This window comes from Pseudochaenichthys georgianus, chromosome 6, assembly GCF_902827115.2.
Source record: "Pseudochaenichthys georgianus chromosome 6, fPseGeo1.2, whole genome shotgun sequence".
NCBI classification, from domain to species: domain Eukaryota; kingdom Metazoa; phylum Chordata; class Actinopteri; order Perciformes; family Channichthyidae; genus Pseudochaenichthys; species Pseudochaenichthys georgianus.
The window spans coordinates 6,660,254-6,679,357 of NC_047508.1; the positions used below are offsets into that span (position 1 = coordinate 6,660,254).

A 19,104-nucleotide genomic window follows, 5' to 3' on the forward strand; every position below is an offset into this window, starting at 1 on the left:
GATAAATGACTGAGAAATGATCCGTGTTTAACACAAGCTTTAGAGATTACCACGTGTTGTCATATACAACGTCAGTAATACCCCACTGGTGAATATCTGAAGCTTCTATGTATCACACAAATAGAAATACACTAACACTGCACAACTCTATTGGATACAATCCTACAACACACTACTGTATACAGTGTTGCCAGTGAATGGATAGAGAACAACTGTAAATGGTGGGTTAGGGTCTTCCCGTGTGAACGCGGTCTGCCAGCACAAGACGCTTCGGTGAAACTTGATATTGTATGTTTATAGATTTGATGTGTGTGTTGTTCCATCTCGAAGTGAATCAATGATGTTTAACCTGAGTTTGAAGAGAAGAGATTGTGCTGGTGTTCATTTTAAACCTATTCAAATGTTATAGTAAGATGAACATTCATGAAGTTGTAGTTGGTGGTTAGATTAGGGGGATAGCTAGTGGATGCTGACAGTGTACAACCGAAATAAGGTAACACACATTAGAAAGTGTGTTTATGCATGTGTGAATACACATTCAGTAGTATATTGACGCACTGTGGACAGCAAAAAGGAATAATAATAATATATATTCAAAATATAAATAAGATCTTTGTTAAATAAGCCTAAAGTCCCAGTGTCAAAGGATATTAAAGAACACATAATGAGATGTTTCTATGTTATAACTGTTGGAGCTTGGTTTATTGGTATGAAGGCCATTCTTCGCTGGCAGACACTGGGAACAATAAATAAGTACTAACAATAATAACTACTGCCTGGATTATACACTGACAGGCGGTCTGACCTACATCTGACACACGCTGTGACTGTGCTCACTGTCAGTCTTACTGGAGTGTACGTTGTGACAATACATTACTGCAATTTATTAAAGAACAGGGTATGGAAATAACTTAAATAAACGTAAGCTTTATAGTGGCCAGCTGATCTGTATAAAAGTGAGAATGAAGGTAGTCAGGCGGGCTCCTGCAGCTGAGAGAGTGATTTAGTGACTGACTGTAACAATGGGTGCAGACTAATAGATAATCATTCATAAAATATTAATTTGGATCATGTATGTCTGTCCCAAATGCATCATATACGAGTGTGTGTGTGTGTGTGTGTGTGTGTGTGTGTGTGTGTGTGTGTGTGTGTGTGTGTGTGTGTGTGTGTAACAGTAGCCTCACCCTGTAGTGCCCACCATCTGGAGCCAGTAGGTGCCATATGGCTGAATACTGTGAGGGTCTACAATGGGCTTGTGTAAAACAGAGAGACACAGACAGGGCACGACATGACCCAAAGTGCACACATCATGCTGTGAGGCTTTGAGCTATTAATCCTTACCATCTAGTCACCAACAAAAACAACAACAACAACAAACAACAACTGGGAAATACAATTCCACACTTCTCTTTAAGATATCATATTGTATTTTTGTTCCTGCCGGTTGACATCGTTTTATAAAGCCCCATCAGCCTAGTTCATTGTGCTACAGTACAATGCTTTAAAGATTTGTTCTGGACCCACAATGCCTTTATTATAACAACAGATTTGAAGGGGAGATGACAGGCGTACCTGGCCTCCCAGTTGGAATTGAATCATTGGGAACTGAACCCCAGTGCAGTGACTTCCAGCCACGGTGTCGTGGCACAGCAGTGAGAGAACTCTCAAAGCTCGTTCCGTAGCCGCTGAACTCATATATAGGCTACAACTGGTTGGGATTCTTAATGTACAAAATGTACCATGGCTCAAAAAGGGTTGAACACCACTTCCCTAGTACATACTGTAGGCATCCGGCTCTACCAGGCGATCTATCTGGCGGCCCATTTGGATTGTTTAGTGAAGCAGGTAATACATGAAGTACATGAAGATCACAAAGTGTTACTTGATAGAGAGTAAAGGATATATCTCATTTCATCATTTGCACACACATTGTTTTTCTGCCAACGCACTGACAGGATGCCAAGTTGGATTGGAGCCCACTACATTAGAATGATACTAAACCAGTTTTACAGGTTTAGTTAAACATGCAATTATTGTTTTGCAAAGGTCATATGACACAGAAACATCTAAACATCCGGTCCTCTCCACACCACAACATTGCTAGTTCAAATCAAACTGTTCAAATCTTTCATTCCTGACCGTGAGATCTCGACAGCAACCTCTGTTTGAGTGAATCATTAATAATGCTACAATATGATCATCACATGTGTGTTGAAATTGGCTAGTGAAGAGACGTTTAGCCTTAGCTGTAGCTGTTAGCTGTTAGCTGTTAGCTGATGGCAGCCGATGGACCGCACAGTCCTGCTTATAGCCTGAACGATTACTCTACTAATCAAGAACATCATTGTTCCTGCAGCCCAATCAGGTATTATTCCTATCTTTAAATGCATTATTAATAATGTAGTCCCCTTATTCATTAGCATTGATGTCACAAATAAAGTGTTACTTGTTGAGTTTCCAGAACACGATAGTTTGATTATGATGTATTGTAGCTGTATTGTACCAAAACATTTGCACTTTATACACAATTTGCCTTAATTGGAGTAAAATATGAAGGTTTCTTAGCATCAGATCCTCTACTTCCTCTCTTTCTCCAGTGAGCAGTGTGCACTTGTGGCGCCAGCAGTGGCAGAGCCCCACCAACAACATTGACTGTCTTCCTTATGTTACAAGTCCTATCGGATACATTCATTCCAAATGAGTCATTTCGATTAGAGGGCTGTAGGCTGACAGGAAGCCTCTTCTTCTGCAGCTCTCTGATTCACATTCTCCCGCCTTCTCTACATCCCTGCATCTCGCTGCCTGTGCATTCATATTTCATGTCCTCCTCCTCTCATCATGTTCCACACAGATATGTTCAGACGTCTAAAGCCAGCTCCATCCGCAGCTCTGAGACTTCACAGGACTGGAGGAGCTTTGCCACTCACAGCGAGAACATTCTATAGAACCAAGCCTGTCTGCAACTGGGGCAGTGTTGTGTGTGTTTATTTCTGGAAAGTCCTTTCTGTGGCAGCCTCTGGCAGGGAGAAGATAAGGCCCCGATTTGTTTTCATCCCTTACTCTGTTTTCCCTTCCCTCCCTCAACCTGCTCATCTCCACACCCTCCACATGCTGGGAACTGTAGGCGACCCACTAATAATACTCTACCAGCCACGGCATATCGTGGATCATTTCATTAAACATGACGGCAACAGTTATGGAAATGCAGATCCCTCTTTAGTCCCTAACATTACAAATAGACTATAAGGAGGTTTCCAGGACAATCGTTTAACTTGACATATGTCCATGTTCACTGCCTCAGCCCTAATCATTTTATACATTTTAAGTGATGTCATATTTCTTGCTCTAAGGCAGTTATTAGGAAAGTTGCACCTAATGTACAACATGTTTTTAAAGAGCTACTTTTCAGCTTCATATCAGTATGTAGTGTCTCTCCTGGGACATGTCTCCATGCTCTAATGTTCAACAAGCTCTTTATTTTCCTCATACTGCCTGTGCTGCAGCACCTCTTTTCACCCTCTGTCTGAAACCAGAGCCAGTCTGCTCTGATTGGTTAGCTGGCCGGCTCTGTTTTGATTAGTCAGCCACTTAGCCTATCATGTACCATTTGTTGGAGCGCTAGCCAATAGAAACCCAAAGAGCATAATAGGGCCTCTTTAATGAATATCTGTGGCTATGGATAGTTTGTGCAAAACTACCACTGTACTACTCTTGTTGGAATGTTACTATGGCTACAGCTGTAAGGATAACACATCATCGTTACGACAGCTTACAATGTAGTACTTCTATAGTGTTAGCCATGGTAATAGTACTACAGTACTACAATACGCGAAAAACCACCACCGGTGTATTAATTCAAACGGTTACCATGGTTACCTCTTTCATTCACACAGGATGAGACTGTTCCCTGGGCTGTCGCTGCATTACTGATGCAGAAAGGCGTAATTCATTTACTGTATCAGACCCTCAACCTCCTCTATGTAATGCTTTCAGACCTCATGACACACATACAGACACACACTCACTCACTCACACACACACACACACACACACACACACACACACACACACACACACACACACACACACACACACACACACACACACACACACACACACACACACACACACACACACACACACACACACACACACACACACACACACACACACACACACACACACACACACACACACACACACACACACACACACACACACACACACACACACACACACACAGTGGTGTCAGTGTGTGGAGCTGATATGATTGATGAAGTCTTTTAAAGTAATATGATCCCACTCAGCGGATAATGGCTTATGGCATATGGGCTTCTTCCACTCTCACTCAAACAAACACACACACACACACACATACACACACTAGCACACACACACATACTGTACACACTTTGCTGTAATTGTGAGGACATACATAAACACACACTCACAACCCGACATAATTCAGTGCAATAGTGACATTTAGCGCCATGTATTATTTTGATCTAAAATATATACTTTAAGTTATAGTTGAACATATGATTTATAATGATTTAATTTATTGATATATATTATTTAGAAGTGTTAAGCTATTTATGTAAATATGTTTAGATGATAGACACCTTTTTTGTGAATTAGCGATCAACCTGTTTTGTGTGAGTGTGTTTTTAAATAGACAGTTAGTCGAGTTAGCTGGTGAGAAAACGACAGTTTTACAGTTTTACTCAAAATATTACTTCATTAGTAAATGCAATCTATTGTAAAAATAATGTTTCATATAATGTGTATAGTTGTGCATATAATAATTCAACCAATATACTATACTATTAAAATTATTTATTTAACAATAAACTCTGGTTAACTCAAAATATGACTTAATTAGTAAATGCAATCTATTGTAAGTAATATTTTGAGTTAACCAGAGTTTATTGTTAAATAAATAATTGTCTTGGCTATATTAAACAACTTCTCCATCCGTGCTTTTTGGGAAATGTGTGTCGGAAGTTAAAACTTCAATAAGCCACTTCAGTGAGCCTCTATCTAGCTAAGATTACATTACCTGCCATTTGCTAACGCTTTTATCCAGAGCGACATACATTCAGTGCTGTGGACAACCCCACAGGAGCAGTTAGGGGCGAAGGGTCTCAGGGACACAACGACATGCTGACTGCAGTGGGACTCAAACTTGCTATCCCCTGATTCGAAGTCCAGCACACTAACCACTGAGCCGCAGCGTCCCTAAGAGGTTCTGAATGTAGCACAACCTGTTCACTCCATCAGTGTCTTCCTGGAGCCTGGACATCCCAAACCAAGAGAGAACAGCCTGCACCTGAACTCGATCAGCTGCTCGTGTCGATGTTCACGTGGACGAGTCATATAAACAGGATTACACCTCGGGGTGAAAGATTACCTGATTGGGTGGGTAGGTTTTTAGTTGGCCTAATCCTCACTAATGACGTGCAGGCTAATGAGATGAAATGACCCCATTTCTCCTAATGCAACATGTGTGTTTAAGACATGGATTTGATGAACTCCTGAAAGGTTCGTCTCTGGTACGAGTCTTGGGTTAGCAAATTAAATAAATCACCCTGCTTTACACAATGTTAAAACATATATACATGTATTTCTTCTTGTTCTCTCAGTCCTCTTTGTATGAAATATCTCACTCTCCCTCGCTCTCTTCCTCTCCTTCCCTCTCCCTGACCACTGAGTTAATCTTATTAAACTAGCAGCTGTGATTCTGTGGCAACAATAGCGCCGTGCTAATCAGGAGATTAGCATCATACCATCATGAATTATGCACGATGCAGACACAGCAAGAGAGGGAGCACTCTCCCACAACAGAGTGTCAGTATACACAATAATTATCACACAGATAATACATAGTAGCATGTTCACTTATTCAGCTAGATATGAACTCTGTATCTAATCCAACGCACAGTATGTCCAAGTATTACATAATATGTTCAGCTGACATTATGATTATTTAAAACGACCTTAACGTCTCCATGTGAATAAGATTATATTTTAACAGATTATGTACATGGTGCTCATTTTAAAATAACATTGGTTATATAGAAGTGGCCCTGCAGAGACAGAATCACTGTTAACATTAAAGTCAAATGCCACTTTACTCTTTCCTTGGTGGTATAAGTAGATTTATAAACCAGGGATTGATCGGATAAGTACAATTATTTTCTGCTTTTTCAATTCCACTGGGCTGAACTGTTCAAAGTAATTAAAAGTATACCCAGCTCGTTTCAACTCAAACGGATAAAGACAATTTGTGGACTGGACATACACGTCCATTTAAAAAACAGAAGCTAGCTGTATTTGAGTGGAAATGGTTAAAAATCATGGACAAATGTTTTGAATATGGAATTGAAAAGGATACTTTTCAGGTTCATAATTGAATGTTGTGCCTCTACTGTGACTGAAAAAGATCACATTCTGTCAACTATGTCATTAGTGTAGTAGGTGTTTAAAGTGTAGTGAAAATGGAATGACTTAGTTACGTTCCACCACTGGTGATGCTGTACCAAAGAAAGCATGTCCTGGTGCGACCCACCGAGACAGAGGGTAGCATCAGTACTACCAGGAGAGAGTGAAGTCCCAGGAGAGTAGGGATGTATACCTCTGACACACGGAGATCATCTGAAGTGATTTGCAATGTGTAAAAGAGTCTCTTTTCCATCGCTCTTTGCTTCCCTAGACAGCTGTGTCTAATGAAGTGGAAGACACATCACACAACATGGCCTGCCAAGAGGAGGAACTACATGAAAACAGAGATGAGAAGCAGGCAGGCGGAGAATCTTCAGGTGGTGCTGTGTATAAACAATAAAACATGTTTGATGTGGAGAACAAGGACCTTCCCTGCAGCTGTGCAAAACCCCTGGTTCTCACACATCTACAACAATACTCATCTATTTCCAGAGAGCCCCAGTGAGTGGTGAATACAAAGAGACGCCCGGGTTCTGATTCATATCTTCTCCATGTCCTCCCTCAGTCCCTCCCTAATGGTCTTACCTCTCTTGGTTATGATGATGCGGAGCAGCGGGTTGGCTAACGACACAGCTTTGTAGAAGTTGTCGTCATTGTTGATTGGAAGGAGGTCTCCTTGGACGTCGGCATATCCCAGCAGCACGTCCACACCAGGGATGCGGTGGATGGTTTGGAGGAGGCGGTAAAACGCTGTAAAGCCACCCGGGCCGTTCCTCTTCAGAGCGAAGCGACGGTACTCTGCTTCAAACTGAGGAAGAGAACAAACACAAACATCAGATGGTGTTTTCCCCTCAGCAGTTTCTCAGTTTTGGAGATGATCGACGTGTAATTTAATACAGACAGCTGAGACAAAAGAGATAATGCCGTTTAAAGTAAACATACTGATCTAAATGTGTATCTAGCAGCTACCAGGACGGAAAAACTGTCAGATACATACTTTCAGATGACTTTTTAGTAATGCAGTGTGGCAGACATGAGTCCTTAGACCCAAACATATGTTAGCATTTTACCACTTTCTGTTCCACCTCTCAAGGTCAAAAGTGTTTTTTAAATGTTTTTGGCTAGATGCCTGAACATGTGGTTTACACAAACTGAAAAGCTTTTAACATCTGGTCTACAATATAAAATATGTCAGTAAATACACCACTAGTGAATGTCTGAAGCTTCTGTGTCATAAAAGCGGCTGTTGCTGCTAAATAAGTAACACTACTAAATGTCATCACACCTAACATTAGCCACCTTCATCTTAGCAGTGGTTATGTGAAGTCATGCAGCCTTGATGTAGTTTATAGCCTAATGTTTTTTTTTTCTTCTTCTGGTGATTACATTTACGCTGAAAAAATCATAAAAGTGGCGTTTATATGTGGAAATGATCCTGCAAAGTGTGTAAGTATCATAAATGCCACAGATGTTATTTTCTGCAAAATTACAAAACCCAATGAGAAATCCCATTGGAGGTTTTTCAAGAGAGCCCTTTCGCTGCTTACTTCCAGGTCGGCCTACAAACATACATCATCCCTACGTCACTCTTCATCATGTGTGGAAGTGTTATCATGTATCCCAGCTCAGAGAAGCATTCTGGGATAACAAAGACAACTCTCACTTGGCGTCAAACACCTGCTTTCAGGCTCTGACTCACACCGTCTAAACACATCACATGCCAAATAAGAGAAAGCCAAAAAAAAGCCACGCCAAGATGAAATATTTAACAAGGATAACTTTCTCCAAATATGGGTTTTTTGATACGTATATTGATACGCAGGGACAGCTATTTTCAATGGGATTATTTTCTACCTCACAGCGCGCCTGGTCGGCAGACACAGCGTGCCGGGCCGGTAGAGTGGCCGGTCACATCTTTATGTAAACAAACACGCATGTAAACGGAAATGTATCGAGGTCAGAAAAGTTATCGAGTTCATTTTTATTTATTTACAGGCCTACCAATAGGCGCTTTCACACCGGAGTACTTTTACCAGGAATAGTTCCGATAGTTCTTGGGATTTTGCTTTCACACCAAAAAGATCTGGAACTAGAACCTAGTTCCTGCGAACCTTTTCACCCCTTTTCAGCAAGCTCCCAGGATGTGCGCCGGACTCTGAGGAAAATATTCGTCGTGGCCAATCGGCGGTACTACACTTCCGTTAAGTTGCTGGGCCCGGAAACACTTTTTCCCATTGACTTACATTGGGAAAGAGTGGTCTGTAAATCGTTGGATAATTTTTTTGAAACTAAATAAACTACCCATTATGAACGTTTGTATAGCCCTTATTAAAAACATTCGGTCCTCAAGTTGGAAAATGTGCTAATAACGCCGCCGGGCCCGGTGCGTTCATGTTACGTGTTCAGTACTACATGCGTTTTACCTTTACCCATGGATGCACAATAAGAACGGACCCATTTCGCCTTACCGTTCGGGTGTTCAGAGCAGAGCTCCTTGTCGGAGCGGCAGAGCGTGATGTGAACAGAATTTTTGTTCTGTCTCAATATTATTTAAGGAATCGTTGAGCTAGCTAGCTAGCTAGCTAGCATACATTGTCACTATCTGCTAACGTTAGCTTTAGCCTTCGTTTTCTAATAGTTTTTTTCATAGGCTATAAACAGAGGTGGTATAAGTATAGATGTTGTACTTGAGTAAAAGTCGAAGTACTCAGATATTGTACTTGAGTAAAAGTAGAAGTACTCAGATATTGTACTTGAGTAAAAGTAGAAGTACTCAGATCTTGTACTTGAGTAAAAGTAGAAGTACTCAGATATTATACTTGATTAAAAGTAGAAGTACCAGAGTGTAGGAATACTCTGTTACAGTAAAAATCCTGCATTCAAAATGTTTCTCAAGTAAAAGTACAAAAGTATTATCATCAAAATATAGTGAAAGTAGCGACAGTAAAAGTAGTCATTGTGCAGATTGGTCCATGTCAGAATAATATATATGATATGTTTTATAATGATTGATCATGAAAGTGTTCTCGAAGCTGGTAAAGGTGCAGCTAGTTTGAATGGCTTTGTATACTGCAGGGTAGCTTGTGGATTTACTCCAGGTGGAACTAAAGTCTGATTTAACACTTGATTATATTTCACATCATTCATCCACATCTGTAAAGTAACTAAAGGTATTAAATACAGGTAGTGGAGTAAAAGTACACCATGTACCTCTGAACTGTAGAGGAGTAGAAGAACAAAGTAGCAAAACATTGAAACGCTTAAATAAAGTACAAGTATCTAAAAATGTTACCCAAGTATAGTACTTGTTGAGTTTATGAACTTAGTTACTTTACACCAGTGGCTATACAGATAGAAAGACTAAGCCTTGAACAGAGGCATGAACATACATTTTCAAAATGCTCAACAGTCCTGCCAAAATTATAAACTGACTGCTACACAATTCAAATAAATGCTTTTATATATCACTAGATCCTGTTATCAGCGTAATATAATAGTACATAACGATTGATGTGTACATTCAACCCAGTCTCACGGCATTTCGTGTTCACCAACACGATTTTTAATCTATTGATTCGTGTTCACCAACACGATTTCCCCCTTTTTTTCGTGTTGCACAGCATGATTTTAAAAGCAATGTATTTCTACTGCCTGCAGCACGTCTTTTTCTCCGGTCGGGTCGTGGGAGATCGGAAGCTGTGTAGTTCATAAAAACATGTTCTTACTCAATATCAAGCCACAATTATTGCTTTTATTTTAAATCGTATAATTTCGGACTTTTGTTGCCATCTGTGAGGAAAATAAATGGGGCTCAGACAATAAATGGGGCTCAGAGCCTCAGAATACGGAAATCTGTATTTTTAAATATTTGTTTCCTTCTAATTCGTTATTCTTTTCAAAATAACACACTGTTGTTTACTCACCAATAACACACAATTATCCTTGCTTTTATTTATTGGTTTAATTCCATAATCTCGGGCTTTTTTGGCGTCCGTCAGGAACTGAATTTCAAAATAAAAATAACCGGAAACAGACGTAGGCCTATAAGGGACATTTCGAGCATCATTGCGATTTTCAACATTTCTGAGTTTAGGATGGCCGAAAACACTACACTACCCATAATCCCCAGCTATCGTTTAGGACTACAGTCCCCGTAAGGTTACGCAGAGCGTCAAACAGCTGTGTGAAATGGAACGAAACCACGCCAGACTATCCAAAACTGGAATCGAACGCCCCCCAAGAACTACACATGCTGGCTATTGTGTTTCGCAAAATGTTCTATGGGACGTCTCTACTGAACGTTTTCGTTTTTCCCACAATTAGAAGTTGCCAGTATTAAACACATTGGTGTTATCAAATGTAAAACATATAATTAATAAATGGGTGAAAATCGCTTGTGTCCATAATGCGCAGCATTAATATCCACATGACAGCTCATTGCTACTTTGTAATTCTACTCCACTACAATTCAGAGGTTAACCTGGTATTTTTACTCCACTGCATTTATTTGAGTTACTTTGCAGATTCTGATTAATGATGTGAAATATAGACAACCCTTAAATCAGACTTTAGTTACACCTGAGTACAATTCAGGGAAGGTGATTTTCAAGTGCCAACAATCAGGAGAGATATTTGATAGTTGGTGCTTGAGAAGACTAAACATGTATCTGCAATTGACATGAATGGAAACGAGTAATAAAGTATATTCATTACTCGTTATTCTCTACTAATAGTTCATTAAAGACTGTATATTATGGCTATTTTGCACATCCCTTTCAAGATTTTCAAAGGTTTATTGACATATCATACACAACTACGGTGTAGTTATGCAATGAATGAAACACTTGGGTCACAGGTTCCTCAACAGTGCATTACAAGACATCTATCAATATGTGTGTACCTCCACCATTAAACTGTCATATTCTGCACATTTCTTATTCTATCTACATACATAAGAGTATAATTAATGTGTATAATATCAGTTAAAATAAGTGCTTCAACATAGTTAACATTGCAGGAAAGCAATATATTAGATGTTAAGTACTTTGTCAGGCTTTTTTTTCTTATTTAAAAGAAGACCTTAATCTGTTATTTAATGTTTAAATAAAGGTTAATTAGTTTTTCTGTTTTGCACATCCTCCTATTAATATCTTTGTACATCCTGCACTAAACTGTTTCATTGTAGAGATCACTTATCTTCTTGATTTTTTACATTCTATATTTCTATCACAGACCTTCTACTTTCTACCTTTCTACTTCTACTTTCTACTTTCCTCTTCATATTTTTATTCAAATATTCAAATAATATTTGATGAAAAAAATATTAAGAGTACATTATTGTTTTTATGTGTTATATTATAACACATAAAAACAATAATTCAATAACGTGCTTTAACCACTAGGCGGTGCACACAAGGTACACACAGCCATAATAACTTTGTAGTATTAGTGTAGGACACGTTTTATTCATGCTTTCACATAATTTTACAGCATATTGCTATACTATTTCAGACTCAGTATTTACATTCTTACATTCAAAGAAAATCAGTAATATCTTTAAAAACTACAGTCCTTTTCTATCAGCTGTGCACCGTTATGGTGTAAATATAACCTATCTATGAATTAGATCAAATGTAAAAGTCAGCCGAATTAGTGTTGATACTGCAAGGAGACGTATTGTGTGAAGAGAAATTGAAGATGTTGTTTAATTGTTAAATATATTTATGATCCACGTCAAGTATTCAGTTTCGGCAGCATTTTCTCAGTTTTTCCAAAGGTCTTCTCATCAGGGCTCTCTAAATAAAGAACTACGGCAGATCTGTAATATACAATGCAGCCGAACCGTGTATTACAATGCTGTTATGTGATGACTTTCAAAGAGAAAAGCAAGAACACTCGGAATTAAGTATTATTTTATTCTGTTAAAATGTTTTCCGGATTTCATATCATATAAATACCAAATCCCAGCATGCATTGCGGCTAAAACATCCAATAAACGAGCTTAAAACCATAGCTGAGGATCTTGGGTAATCGCTCGAAATGCCTACGTCTGTTTCCGGTTATTTTGATTTTGAAATTCAGTTCCTGACGGACGCCAAAAAAGCCCGAGATTATGGAATTAAACCAATAAATAAAAGCAAGGATAATTGAGTGTTATTGGTGAGTAAATAACAGTGTGTTATTTTGAAAAGAATAACAAATTAGAGGGAAAAAAAGATTTAAAAAATACAGATTTCAGTATCCTGAGGCTCTGAGCCCCATTTATTTTCCTCACAGACGGCAACAATTGGTACATTAGCATAATTACTACCTAGCTGCTAGCTGCTAACAGCCGCGGCCACCTCGTTCAACGTGCTTGATGTAAACAAGCTTTTTGGGGGGCATGGTTAAAGTTGTGCATGCTCTGAGCGCACATACGGGTACTTCTCAGGCATGCCGGGTAATCGGTGACGTTTCGCTCTTTCAAAAGTTGGGCCATTTTATCTTCATGCGCCAATGAGCAACTCTCATAGGAATGAATGAGGCCCCGCCTCCCACGCTGTATCCAGTTCTTATTATACATCCATGCTTTTCATTCCCTGCCAGAGAGGTGGTACTTTCCTGGGGAGGAAAAGGTTCCAATTTCTGATTGGCTGGGCGAATAGCAAACCACGCCCCGTAAAACTCATAAGCGGTGGAGTGATGAGGAGGTGTCGGCGCTTCTGCCAATTTACCCGGGACTTCGGGTGGCAGTATATGCCGTGTTGTTTGCGGCCTGCCAGTAAACCCAAAAGCAGAAGAAGAATAAGTGACGTTAGCGCATTCATTTGCGTAATCCTCCCTCCGGGACTTATTCCAGTGTGAACGCGATTTACTAGGACTAAGTACTGGGAACTAAGTACGGCAAAGTACTTGGTGTGAAAGCGGCTATTGTGTTCTTTTTAACCAAATATCTCTCAGCCATCCGACCTCTGCAGCTCATCCAGAATGCAGCGGCTCGTCTGGTCTTCAACCTTCCTACATGTTCCCACACCACTCCGCTCCTCCACTGGCTTCCGGTAACTGCTAGAATCCACTTCAAGACACTGGTACTTGCGTACCATGCTGCGAATGGATCTGGCCCTTCCTACATCCAGGACATGGTTAAACTGTACACCCCAGCGCGTGCACTCCGCTCTGCATCAGCCAAACAGCTCGCTGCACCCTCGCTGCGAGGGGGACCCAAGTTCCCATCAGCAAAAACACGTGGGTTTGCTATCCTGGCTCCAAAATGGTGGAATGAGCTCCCATTGACATCAGGACGGCAGAAAGCTTACACACCTTCCGGCGCAGACTGAAAACTCATCTCTTTCGACTCCACTTCGAGCGATAGAACTATTAACAAAGAACTGCTAACAGAGCACTTATATACTAACAAAGGACTGGCTTACCTAAAGCCAGTTGAGTAGCACTTGAAATACTTGGCTCTATGAAACCTGATGTACTTATATGATTCTGTTTTCTTCAAGGTTGTGTCTTCCTGGTCGAACGCACTTATTGTAAGTCGCTTTGGATAAAAGCGTCAGCTAAATGCAATGTAATGTAAAAAAAGAGGGGCGTGGGGAGTGGCTCCTTATTTTTATCTAAAGTAACAGAGAGAATCAGCACTTTTGAAACAGGGCTGAAACAGAGGGATTTATGGGATGCTAGAATGCACAATCTGTTTAGTATTTCGAGTCAAACACTCAGAGACATGTTTTGTATATATACCTATAATAAAGTAATGAAAAACAGTATAATAGGGGACCTTTAAATGTCATGGATCATGTTATTATGTTATAGTTTGGATTCCTAAAGCTTTTAGTCTACTATCCCATCATTCAAGGGTGGGTTTCACTAAGTAATGTTTTTTTCTTGGATGGACACTATAATTTACATTTTTTTACTATATTCAATCTGAATTCTCTTTAAAATAAAAAACATCTATATTGATTCTGACTGTTCTACATCCAACTCACAGGTTTATCATTGCTTTGAGAAAAAAGACGATTCATTTACCCCTTTTAGAAGTGAAGATATAGTCATTTGTTCTGGGAATGGCATTTTCGAGCCTGAGGCCTGAAAAACAGGCTCGGGGCTCAACAGGTTAAGCTTGTGTTAACCACAGACCTGATGTCAGGCATCTAAAACTGTGAGACGTGTGAATAGGAAGTGGTCAAATGCTAACTCATTTCCAGGTCTTAGGACTCATTCCTGCACCACTCTATTAGGAACATGATTAAACTCTGGTCAGGTTAGGCCTGTTTTAACTTTTTAGCTCATCTTGGTGACTTTGGAAAGCATCTGTGACAGCTGTTAACAAGACACAAGCTGGTGTGTCCTTCCAGGTGGTGACATGTCTATTGTTCTGTGGAGCTAGCTGGACGGGTACCACATGTATAGCCTACAATTGACATGAAATTGTGTTTCACAATTTACTATGCCTCATGACTGATTCATTCTTGTGCACAATTCTTTCAAAAAAGTACAAGGCCTTGTTTAAGGTATTTTCCGAATATTGAAGTACACAGCTCCATTCTAAACGTCTTTTCTAAATCTCTAAACATCCGTTTTTCGACACTTTTACTTAAAATGAAAAGTGAAGCATAGCGTTTAGTGATTGGAGTAGAGAGAGGCCTTTGGGGACCAATCCAATGATGTGATGTTAGAGCAAAGAAATGCTCATCATTATTTGACAAGGTGTGATTGTACCACAAAGGAAATATGTTGTTTCGGGTTGGGAGATTGAAACTGGCAATCGAAACACTGGGAATACGTTTGTCTAGCTCAATGCATAATGATAGGTTAATATATGTATGTAAATTCAATGAAACCCTGTGTTCTATGAACAGCTGCCACAGCAAGATACCATTAGAAAAGGTTACAACACAAATGGGCTTGCCAAAGTATTCACCAAAATACCACCACTTAACTCCACTTGAGAGAAACAAGTACAACGACATATTTACAGGTAAGTATAAAGGATTTACTGACAAGCAATGATAATGATGTAGTGGGCTGCATTTTATCCTGTAGCATTGTATAATATCAATTTAAGAATATTATGTATATATTACGTTTATAATTATTTAATTGCCTGCAAAAATGAATGATGCTTAACACTGAAATCTGCTCCAGTTACTTTAATGTATCTTTCATTAAAGGAACTCCTAGCTGTTATTGTAATGTACTGTATACATTTCTTTGTCAATACTTTTTCTGATAAAGATGCAGGAAAATCAAGTGACAAAAAAAGAGAGAGAGAGACTCTGAGACAAAGTTATCTTATTGTTTTGTAAGTATTCAAATTGATATTTTTGTGTATGAAATGATCAACAGATAGGGTATTAAAGATGTCATTACGGACTTTGGGTGAACCCATGTTTGTCCCATGCATAGTGAATTGGTACGGAGAAAGTTATTCCCTTCGCACCCTCACATCTTTCCCTCAGATGGTGATAAAGCAAGTCAATCTGAATCAGATCAGTGATTTGTTTTCAATATGTCAGTAAAGTCTATACATGATGCAGCTGTGATCCCTTAGAAGAGATTGAGCAGGTCAGGAGAAACTCACAGCTTCACTACAGTACCACTTCCGGTTTCAGCCATGCCACATGTCAACAACACACTGTGGAAATGCCAATGACAGAGAAAGGACCTACTCTCCCTACACTGCTCCACGTATCATTCTCACACAGTCTAGTCACACAACTAGTCATACAGGTTGCCTCTCAACACTTTTCTTCAGCAAACATGTACATGCTCCTCCCTGTAAGAAACTGTTAACAAAACAATTGCAGCACTCCGTAAGGGCCCTAAAGCTGCAAAACAATACATATTCTGAACATTATCAAATGAGGATCCTCCTTCAGCTTTTATTTTTCACCCCAGAAATGACAAAGTTGTTATGAAGCTATATTTAACATTCAGATTTGGAGCGTTCAAAATGCCTGTTAAGTTATATCCACAAAATAAAAAGTAAAAGGACTATACTCCATACCTACGAATACTGCATATTTGTTGACCATATTTATTCTCGCTCCTAAGTCATTGAAATATTTGACTCGGAACTTTAAGTAGGCTCGCTGTGAAGAAGGCTTCTTTTCACAGTGCTACATTATTAAGGCATTTGTATGTAATAGGTATTTTGATCCTGTCGTTGCTCTAAGTATAAGTCTTTACAAGAGGAACATACTGTCTTATTGTTTGGACACAATGTCTGTGCTGTCTTTGGTTGAGACTCTATGGAACTTCAAGCACAGAAATCAAGCAAAGAAATACAATTACTACCGTGTCAATATACTGATATGTTTTGCTTGTAGTGTTTTTAGTGTTTATTATGACATAGTATGAAAATCAAAACTATTTGACACAGTACTATCAGCACAGTGCTCCGTCTGTAATAATACAAATATACAGCTGCCAGATGTCCTCAATAAGTGGACACATTAGTCAATACTAACAGAAATAAGCCTAATCGAATAACATAGGCTCCCACTAATTTCTATTGGATACAATTTCGTTTGTATTTTTTTGGTGCACATTTCTGTTAATTTCTGTTCTGGTAATAACATATATTGTATTTTTCCTTATAACTTGTTGTAATATTGTTTTACTTTGTTTTAATGCATTATTTTTGTTTATGTGTATGTCTTGTTAACATGTATTTGTATTTGTATATCTATGATTTCTAAATAGTTGTTATAATAGCTTTATTTGAACCTTTCTTTATATGAATCCCTTTTACTGTATTTGTGTGCTATGAATGAATGCCTTGCCTTATGTATGCACCATTACACACCAAAGCAAATTCCTTTTATGTGTAAAACTACTTTACAATAAACCTGATAAGGATTCTGATCTTCCAACAACATACTACTACTAATTGAGGTGACTGCGTATCCTTGAGTCTGTTACAGAGCAGTAATTGGATGGAAGTGTAAGGACAGAGAGGGAAACAGCAGAGAGAGGAACAGATTGTGGAGGCTGAGTAGCAGAGTCAGTGTTTTGACACAGGGGGGAAGACAGAATAGATGCGGAATAAAGTAGCAGCGGCCCGGGGTCGGGTAGCCTAGGCCCCCCATAGCTTCTCCATAATAGAATATCCCCCTGAATTAGCAGTGTGAAACGGTTAAACGTAGTGTCGGTTCGTGTGTTTGAGAGAGTGCGGAGGGGGGAGACATCACGTCGCCCTATGTTATTTGAACGACAGCGGAAGGTTATCTGTGTTGTCAGTGCACCGTCAGTGAGCGCAGTGTCCTCTCATTAACGCTGTAATGAAGAGTCCCCATTAGCCCACCACTCACTTTGCTCTTGACCTCCACTACGTTGTCAGTGAGTCTTAACGTCGTCCGGTGCTGCTGCTGCTGTTGCTGCTGCTGCTGCTGGTGGTGTCTTGACATTCTGCTCCCTGGTTGGCTGCTCGGCTGGGGCACTGCGGATAAAAACATCCACCGGAATTATGGTCGACGTTTCCTCCTCTGTCCTTGGGAACAATTCAAAACATGAAGCAGGCGAAGGGAGCCGAAGCGGTCATTTCACCTGTCGATTAATTTACCCTGCTTTCCCAAAAAAATAAACAAGAGCCAGGTCTCGCGCCTGTGTCTCGTGCCGTCATGTGTCACAGCTTCACAGCGCGCGCGGTTATGACTCGGTTACGACACGGACAAGGAAAAAAACAGCGCTCGCGACAGGTGGAGTCCGGTAAATCCGGTATGGGATGTGAGGTACCGGTGTAACCCGTCCCCCTCTCCTCCTCCTCTCCTCCCCCTCCAGACTGACGAGTGACGACACGGAGGACACAGCGGACGGGGCGGGACATGACGACATTACAGCTGGAGGCAGGGGGGTATGGCAAGCCGATTTAGCTTTTATTAATTTCTGGAGGATATCAACAAATCAATTCTTACTAGTAAGAATGCGAGTTCTTGATATAAAAAATGCAATTCTTACTAGTAATAATGTTTATTTCTGATATAAAAAATTGAATTTTAACTAGTTTGAATGCAAATTCTTGATATCACAAATTCAATTGTAACTAGTTGTAATGTGTATTTCTGATATCAGAAATGCGATTTTAAATAGTGAGATTTAAATCGTTTTTCTCATCCATTTCAATGGGAGTTGGAATTTGAACTAGTTCAAATGCCAATTTCTGATATCAGTAATTCATTTGTTACTAGTTACAATTACATTTGAACTAGTAAACTAAAAATACCAATTTCTGATATCAGGAATTCAATTTCAACTAGTCGAAATGCCAATTTTTGATATCAGAAATACAAGTTGAAATAGTTGAAATTGAATTCCTGATATCAAAAACGGATTTTGAACTAGTTCAAATTGTATTTCTGATATCAACAATTGAATTACTGATATCAAAAATTGGCAATTGAACTAGTTCAATCTTGTATCAATGCTTTTACACAAAATAAAAATAAATTACCAGAATCCATAACCTTTTCCTTATTCAGACCCTGTCCCTTGCAAATAAATTATACTGCATAGGATCAGGGAATATACTATAGGTCTACATGCTACACTTTGCAAAGGTTAGCATGTATAGTTTTTATGGTTCATCTTTTGTTATTGTTTTTAGGTCAGTGTGTTATAAGTAGGGATGGGTATCGAGAACCGGTACTAAGTCAGTACCGGTACCTGATCGGA

The 19,104-nt window shown here is 39.5% G+C and overlaps 1 protein-coding gene across 2 annotated transcripts in view; it reads right to left on the reverse strand.

Annotated features, from left to right (window-relative positions):
- pard6a (par-6 family cell polarity regulator alpha) overlaps positions 1 to 18,291 on the reverse strand; it is a 30,435-nt gene extending 12,144 nt beyond the window's left edge. Inside the window, exons 1-3 of one of the 2 annotated variants that reach the window (XM_034084494.2) lie at positions 17,980 to 18,291; positions 17,745 to 17,872; positions 7,027 to 7,249 (exon numbers count right to left, since the gene is read on the reverse strand). In XM_034084494.2, the coding sequence (XP_033940385.1) occupies positions 7,027 to 7,249; positions 17,745 to 17,840 (319 nt within the window). In that variant the 5' untranslated portion in view covers positions 17,841 to 17,872; positions 17,980 to 18,291. Of the gene's footprint in view, positions 1 to 7,026; positions 7,250 to 17,744 lie in introns of both variants that reach the window. The other variant, XM_034084493.2, reaches the window with a different exon arrangement.
- Between the last annotated feature and the right edge of the window lie 813 nt (positions 18,292 to 19,104).